This window comes from Oncorhynchus masou, unplaced genomic scaffold, assembly GCF_036934945.1.
Source record: "Oncorhynchus masou masou isolate Uvic2021 unplaced genomic scaffold, UVic_Omas_1.1 unplaced_scaffold_2429, whole genome shotgun sequence".
Taxonomy (NCBI): Eukaryota; Metazoa; Chordata; class Actinopteri; order Salmoniformes; family Salmonidae; genus Oncorhynchus; species Oncorhynchus masou.
This window is the reverse complement of record NW_027008882.1, coordinates 26,744-35,000: the sequence shown is the minus strand read 5'-3', so window position 1 is coordinate 35,000 and position 8,257 is coordinate 26,744. Positions and strand designations below refer to the sequence as shown.

Here is an 8,257-nt window from a genome sequence, read left to right as displayed (position 1 = left end):
AGAGAGAGAGAGAGAGAGAGAGACGGACAGAGAGAGAGGGGACGGACAGAGAGAGAGGGACGGACAGAGAGAGAGGGACGGACAGAGAGAGAGAGAGAGGGACGGACAGAGAGAGAGAGAGACGGACAGAGAGAGAGAGAGGGGGACGGACAGAGAGAGAGGGGGACGGACAGAGAGAGAGAGGGGACGGACAGAGAGAGAGGGGACGGACAGAGGGACGGACAGAGAGAGAGAGCGAGAGAGAGGGACAGACAGAGAGAGAGAGCGAGAGAGAGGGACGGACAGAGAGAGAGAGAGAGAGAGAGAGAGAGAGAGAGAGAGACGGACAGAGAGAGAGAGCGAGAGAGAGGGACAGACAGAGAGAGAGAGGGGGACGGACAGAGAGAGAGAGGGACGGACAGAGGGACGGACAGAGAGAGAGAGCGAGAGAGAGGGACAGACAGAGAGAGAGAGAGAGAGAGAGAGAGAGAGAGAGGACAGACAGAGAGAGCGAGAGAGAGGGACGGACAGAGAGAGAGAGAGGGGACGGACAGAGAGAGAGAGAGGGACGGACAGAGAGAGAGAGAGGGACGGACAGAGAGAGAGAGAGAGAGAGACGGACAGACAGAGAGAGAGACGGACAGAGAGAGAGAGAGAGAGAGAGAGAGAGAGAGAGAGAGAGAGAGAGAGAGAGAGAGAGAGAGAGAGAGAGACAGACAGAGAGAGCGAGAGAGAGGGGACGGACAGAGAGAGAGAGAGAGGGACGGACAGAGAGAGAGAGAGAGGGACGGACAGAGAGAGAGAGAGAGGGACGGCCAGAGAGAGAGGGGACGGACAGAGAGAGAGAGAGGGGGACGGACAGAGAGAGAGAGAGGGGGACGGACAGAGAGAGAGAGGGGGACGGACAGAGAGAGAGAGGGGGACGGACAGAGAGAGAGAGGGAGAGAGAGAGGGACGGACAGAGGGACGGACAGAGAGAGAGAGACGGACAGAGAGAGAGAGAGAGGGACGGACAGAGAGAGAGAGAGAGGGACGGACAGAGAGAGAGAGAGAGAGGGACGGACAGAGAGAGAGAGAGAGGGACGGACAGAGAGAGAGGGACGGACAGAGAGAGAGAGAGGGGGACGGACAGAGAGCGAGAGAGAGGGACGGACAGAGAGAGAGAGAGAGGGACGGACAGAGAGAGAGAGATGGGGACGGACAGAGAGAGAGAGAGGGGGGGGACGGACAGAGAGAGAGAGGGGGACGACAGAGAGAGAGAGAGAGAGAGGGACGGACAGAGGGACGGACAGAGAGAGAGAGAGAGGGACGGACAGAGAGAGAGAGGGGGACGGACAGAGAGAGAGAGAGGGGGACGGACAGAGAGAGAGAGAGGGGGACGGACAGAGAGAGAGAGAGAGGGGGACGGACAGAGAGAGAGAGGGGGACGGACAGAGAGAGAGCGGGGGACGGACAGAGAGAGAGCGGGGGACGGACAGAGAGAGAGAGAGGGACGGACAGAGAGAGAGAGGGGGACGGACAGAGAGAGAGAGGGGGACGGACAGAGAGAGAGAGGGGGACGGACAGAGAGAGAGAGGGGGACGGACAGAGAGAGAGAGAGAGAGAGGGGGACGGACAGAGAGATAGGGACGGACAGGCCGACAGAGAGAGAGGGACGGACGGACAGACAGAGGGACGGACAGACAGACAGAGGGACGGACAGACAGACAGAGGGACGGACAGACAGACAGAGGGACGGACAGACAGAGGGACGGACAGACAGACAGAGGGACGGACAGACAGACAGAGAGAGAGGGACGGACAGACAGAGAGAGAGGGGCGGACAGAGACAGAGGGACAGACAGACAGAGGGACGGACAGACAGAGAGATAGGGACGGACAGGCAGACAGAGAGAGAGGGACGGACAGGCAGACAGAGAGAGAGGGACGGACAGACAGAGAGAGAGAGGGGGCGGACAGAGACAGAGGGACGGACAGACAGAGGGACGGACAGACAGAGAGATAGGGACGGACAGGCAGACAGAGAGAGAGGGACGGACAGGCCAACAGAGACAGAGGGACGGACAGACAGAGAGACGGACAGACAGACAGAGGGACGGACAGACAGACAGAGGGACGGACAGACAGACAGAGGGACGGACAGACAGACAGAGGGACGGACAGACAGACAGAGGGACGGACAGACAGACAGAGGGACGGACGGACAGACAGACAGAGGGACGGACAGACAGACAGACAGAGGGACAGACAGACCGACAGAGAGAGAGTGACGGACAGACAGAGACAGACAGAGGGACGGACAGACAGAGGGACGGACAGACAGAGACAGAGGGACGGACAGACAGAGGGACGGACAGACAGAGGGACAGACAGACAGAGGGACAGACAGACAGAGAGGATGTACAGACAGACAGACAGAGAGGGATGGACAGACAGACAGACAGAGAGGGATGGACAGACAGACAGAGAGGGATGGACAGACAGACAGAGGGACGGACAGACAGACAGAGGGACGGACAGACAGACAGAGGGACGGACGGACAGACAGACAGAGGGACGGACAGACAGACAGACAGAGGGACGGACAGACAGACAGAGAGAGAGTGACGGACAGGCAGACAGACAGAGGGACGGACAGACCGACAGAGAGAGAGGGACGGACAGACAGAGACAGAGGGACGGACAGACAGAGGGACGGATAGACAGAGGGACAGACAGACAGAGAGGGATGGACAGACAGACAGAGAGGGATGGACAGACAGACAGACAGAGAGGGACGGACAGACAGACAGACAGTCTGTGTGGCTCAGTCGGTAGAGCATGGCGCTTGCAACGCCAAGCGTCGTGGGTTCGATTCCCGCTGGGGCCACCCATATGCAAAAGTAGTGGCTCCAGCCGACTTGTAAGTCGCTTTGGACAAAAGCGTCTGCTAAATGGGATATATATACAGAGAGGGATGGACAGACAGACAGAGAGGGATGGACAGACAGACAGACAGAGAGGGATGGACAGACAGACAGAGAGGGATGGACAGACAGACAGAGAGGGATGGACAGACAGACAGAGAGGGATGGACAGACAGACAGAGAGGGACGGACAGACAGAGAGGGACGGACAGACAGAGAGGGACAGACAGACAGAGAGAGAGAGAGACGGACAGAGAGAGACGGACAGAGAGACATTTCCCATGAAGTTAATTTCATATCACATGTAACAAGACAGTTTAGTTACCTGGAGGAAATGGATGTGATCCTCTGTGTGTGAGAGCTGCTCCAGCTCAGTGCTTCTCTTCCTCAGCTCAGCGATCTCCTGCTTCAGTTGCTCCAGGAGTCCTTCAGCTTGACTCACTTGAGCCTTCTCTTGGGCTCTGATCAGCTCCTTCACCTCAGAGCTCCTTCTCTCAATGGAGCGGATCAGCTCAGTAAAGATCTGATCACTGTCCTCCACTGCTGACTGTGCAGAGCGCTGGAGAGAGAGAGAGAGACAGAGAGAGACAGAGAGAGAGAGATAGACAGACAGGTTCAGTCAGAACTCTGCTCTCCAGGTCCACCAGGCCTTGTTCTCCCTCCTGGACAGACAGGTACAGAACACCTCTTGGTCCTGCTCTACTCTCCTCCCTCCTGGACAGACAGGTACAGAACACCTCTTGGTCCTGCTCTACTCTCCTCCCTCCTGGACAGACAGGTACAGAACACCTCTTGGTCCTGCTCTACTCTCCTCCCTCCTGGACAGACAGGTACAGAACACCTCTTGGTCCTGCTCTACTCTCCTCCCTCCTGGACAGACAGGTACAGAACACCTCTTGGTCCTGCTCTACTCTCCTCCCTCCTGGACAGACAGGTACAGAACACCTCTTGGTCCTGCTCTACTCTCCTCCCTCCTGGACAGACAGGTACAGAACACCTCTTGGTATATCATATATATCTCATATCATCATTCAGAACTTTAAGCATATCTTTGGGAGGACGTCCAGCCTGTTTGACAAAGATAAACAAAGATTTTTTGCATTTTTTTGCTGACAAAATAATCAAATGTAATGTTTTTTACCAAAAACTCTACATGGAAAGCAGAAAGCTGTGATCAATTAAATACAACGTTAATATCTAGTTATCTGTGTCATTTATAGCCTGGCACAGATAGTGAAACTACATTAAATACAACGTTAACTAGATGTTATCTGTGTCATTTATAGCCTGGCACAGATAGTAAAACTACATTAAATACAACGTTAACTAGATATTATCTGTGTCATTTATAGCCTGGCACAGATAGTTAAACTACCGTAGCGACCCGCACAGACAGCTGTGTGTTATGTGTTCGGCTAGTAGCTGGTTGTGTTGTACTTACCAGTTCCCAGTGTTCGCGGGGTCCGACATGCCAATCAACCTGCTATCTGCCAATCACAGGAATGCCTGGGATGTTCTGATGCCGGGCATCCTGGTGGTTGGCGGAGTGGCGTGGAGGGGGCGGGGCATTGGAAGTTAAGCTTCAGCCTTTGTTCTCTCTCTGACGTCTGGGCTTCACAAGAGAAGGTCCCGATTGGCTTGTGGGGTATCTTTCATTTATTTGGCGTGAGCTCAGGCCAAACAGTAGCCTGTGTAAAGTTGCTAATAAACCGTCAATTCGTAACTCAATCCTCTGTCTGGACAATTGTTCCTTTATGATCGAGTCAGGTCATTACACTACATTAAATACAACGTTAACTAGATATCATCGCCACATAACTTATGTCGAATTTAAAAGACACCGTTACCGTTAGTAACGTCTGTTACACTGTAACTTACAGGCAGCCTCACATAAAACCCTATTGGTTAACAAAGCTTTGATTATGACCAAAGTCTATAGTAGTGAAAACTCTCTCTCTCTATTCTAATTTACCACACATTCACATCACTGCCTCGACATGAATGTGTCCTGTCAGAGCCGTTTCCTGTCCGTTAACTGTTAACAGTCTCGAGCCACAGCTTAACCAATGAGCTACAAGGAGGACTGACAGTCACGAGCGGTGCAGCAGCCTCTGCAGCAGCAGCCTCCCCGGGTCCTAGTGCCCGCCCGGTAAGACGGTTAAGATGCGATGGAACGGTTGACGGAGAGAAAATAAATCACAGAGAAAATATATTGACTGATATATTGAATTGTTTAGGGAAGCTTTAGCTTTGGCTTTAATACAATCTGAAAATACTTGAAAATAAAAATAATAGTAGCCCTCCTCAGGAACAACAAAACCCTCACAGACCAACTTCTTCTTCTATGATATAATGGAGGTCCTCAAACCAACGTTAAAGGTGCATGGCGCCACCTACTGTGGTGGAGTGTGTTCAATCACGGTTTACACCTCTAAATCCTCCTACCGAACTCAGTACTTCTGAGAAAATAAAAGAGTCCTACTAACTTCTAATAGACCCTCCCCCATCCCCCAAATCACTTCCAAGTGTAATGTTTACTGTTCATTTCTGATTGTATATTTCACTTTTGTTTATTGTCTATTTCACTTGCTTTGGCAATATAAACATATATTTCCATGCCAATAAAGACCTTTAAATTGAATTGAGAGAGAGACAGTTCCATTTTAATGTATAGGGGGCATGAGTCAGTCATGGTTACTCATGGTTATGTGATGAGGCAGCCCAGTTGGTTACATGAACCAGTCTATTCTCTGAAAGGGGTCCAGACAGCCTGTTCCCAACAGTGGGGTCAGTGGGATTGGACAGGGGCCCCTCTCTCTCTCTCTCTGACTGGAGGAGAGAAGTGAAATGGTGTGTCTCCTCTGATCAACAATACTCACCTTGAAAGACTTCACAGCCTGTTGGAGCTTCTTCAGCTCCTTCTCTCTCTCCTGGAATCTCTGCTGGACCTTCTGCTGACTCATCCCCAGCTGCCTCTGTGGAGAATCACTCTTCAATGAGCTATCAAGCTTTATTAGTCCAGTAGATCAATAGTATAGTAATGTGACATAGGACCCATAGAGAGGTAGGTCTACAATCCTGAGGAAGTCCCTTTACAATATGATATTATGTTGCTATGTGAATGATTGTAGTTTTTATGGTAGGCCTACATGTATCAAGGGGTTGAGACTGAACTTTGGACTCATAAAAGGCCATTCAGAATGATAATAGTGTTTGACTTTAGAAAATGGTGATTCATTTGGAGAATCTGGGTTAACATATCTATATACTCAAGATTTGTGTTCATATTTGTGGATCCATTTCATATTGTATATAAAAAAATGATCTCATATTCAAACAGATTTAGTTCCTACTGTAGCTTTAATTCCTTGTTTATCAGACAGCCACCAACAAGTTGTTCTGGTCTTACCTGTTTCTCAGTCCTCTCTGCTGCAGCTGACACTGTATCATGGCCTTTATGTTCATCCATTGTACACAGCATACAGATACACTGCTGATCGGTACGACAGTAAACCTCCAGCAGTTTTTCATGATGAGAGCAGATCTTCTCCTGTAGTTGTGCGGTGGCTTTGACCAGCTTGTGCTTCTTGAAAGCAGGAAATTCATAGTGAGGTTGGAGGTGAGTCTCACAGTAAGAGGCCAGACACACCAGACAGGACATGAGGGCTTTCTGCTTTCTGGTCCCAGTGCAGAAATCACACGCCACATCTCCAGGTCCAGCATAGCACAGAGCAGGAGGGGGAGCAGCCTGGAGTCCTGTCTTCCTCAGTTTCTCCACCACTTCAGCCAACATGTTATTTTTCATCAGATTAGGCCTTGGAGTGAATGTCTCTCTGCACTGAGGACAGCTATAGACCCCTTTCAGAACATCCTGATCCCAGCAGCCCTCAATACATTTTCTACAGTAATTGTGTCCACATGGGATGGTGACCGGTTCCTTCAGTAGATCCAGACAGACAGAACAACAGAACTGGTCCTGGTCCAGCAGATCTCCCTGTTGAGCCATTTGGACGGTTGTTCACTCTCACACAGACAGACGACAGAGAGACTCAGATCAGTTTTGTTTTCACAGAAGTTAGTTTTGGGGAGGTGTGGACTTTCTGGTTCTGCCAGATTGGTGAGTTTAGAGGGAAGGAGAGAGGGAGGGGTTAGAGGGGGAGGGGTTAGAGAGAGGGAGGGGTTAGAGAGAGGGAGGGAGAGGTTAGAGGGGGAGGGGTTATAGAGAGGGAGGGGTTAGAGAGAGGGATGGAGGGGTAAGAGGGAGGGAGAGAGAAAGAAATGCATGCAACGTCGAGAAGGAGACAAAGATTTTGGTTCCTAGGTTAAATTATAGTTCCTGATTAGATTTTATTTAATCCATTTTAGAAAAAGACTAATGTAACCAAAGGTGTCCAAAGGTCTCTGAATAACTTCTGAATGCCCTGTAATGCCGTCTATAGTGCCTTGCGAAATTATTCACCCCCCTTGGCATTTTTCCTATTTTGTTGCCTTACAACCTGAAATTAAAAAAGATTTTTGGAGAGTTGGTAACATTTGATTTACACAACATGCCTACCACTTTGAATGCCTACATGTCTACCACTTTGAATGCCTACATGTCTACCACTTTATTGTGAAACAAACAAGAAATAAGAGAAAAAAGAAAAGAAAACTGGAGCGTGCAAAACTATTCAACTCCCCAACGTCAATACTTTGTAGATCCACCTTTTGCTGCAATTACAGCTGCAAGTCCCTTGGGATATGTCTCTATGAGCTTGGCACATCGAGCCACTGGGATTTTTTCCCACGTTTCAATGCTAAACTTCTCCAGCTCCTTCAAGTTGGATGGGTTCCTGCTGGTGTACAGCAATCTTTAAGTCATACCACAATTGGATTGAGGTCTGGGCTTTGACTTGGCCATTCCAAGACATTTAAATGTGTCCTCTTAAGCCACTAGAGTGTTGCTTTAGCAGTATGCTTTGGGTCATTGTCCTGCTGGAAGGTGAACCTCCGTCCCAGTCTCAAATCTCTAGAAGACTGAAACAGGTTTGCCTCAAGAATTTCCCTGTATTTAGCACCATCCATCATTCCTTCAATTCTGACCAGTTTCCAGTCCCTCCTAAAAAAAGCATCCCCAAAGCATGATGCTGCCACCACCATGCTTCACTGTGGGGATGGTGCTCTCGGGGTAATTAGAGGTGTTGGGTTTGTGCCAGACATAGCGTTTTCCTTGATGGCCAGAGTACATTCTTCCATATGTTTGGGGAGTCTCCCACATGCCTTTTTGCGAACACCAAACGTGTTTGCTTGTTTTATTTCTAAGCAATGGCATTTTTCTGGCCACTCTTCCGTAAAGCCCAGCTCTGTGGAGTGTTCGGCTTAAAGTGGTCCTA

At 50.0% G+C, this 8,257-nt stretch overlaps 1 protein-coding gene across 1 annotated transcript in view; it reads right to left on the bottom strand.

The window, feature by feature from the left end:
• LOC135533524 (tripartite motif-containing protein 16-like) overlaps nucleotides 1–6,983 on the bottom strand; it is a 10,926-nt gene extending 3,943 nt beyond the window's left edge. Inside the window, exons 1-3 of the mRNA XM_064960806.1 lie at nucleotides 6,295–6,983; nucleotides 5,765–5,860; nucleotides 3,211–3,444 (exon numbers count right to left, since the gene is read on the bottom strand). Coding sequence (XP_064816878.1) covers nucleotides 3,211–3,444; nucleotides 5,765–5,860; nucleotides 6,295–6,891 — 927 coding nt within the window. The 5' untranslated portion in view covers nucleotides 6,892–6,983. The remainder of the gene's footprint in view (nucleotides 1–3,210; nucleotides 3,445–5,764; nucleotides 5,861–6,294) is intronic.
• Nucleotides 6,984–8,257: the final 1,274 nt, after the last annotated feature.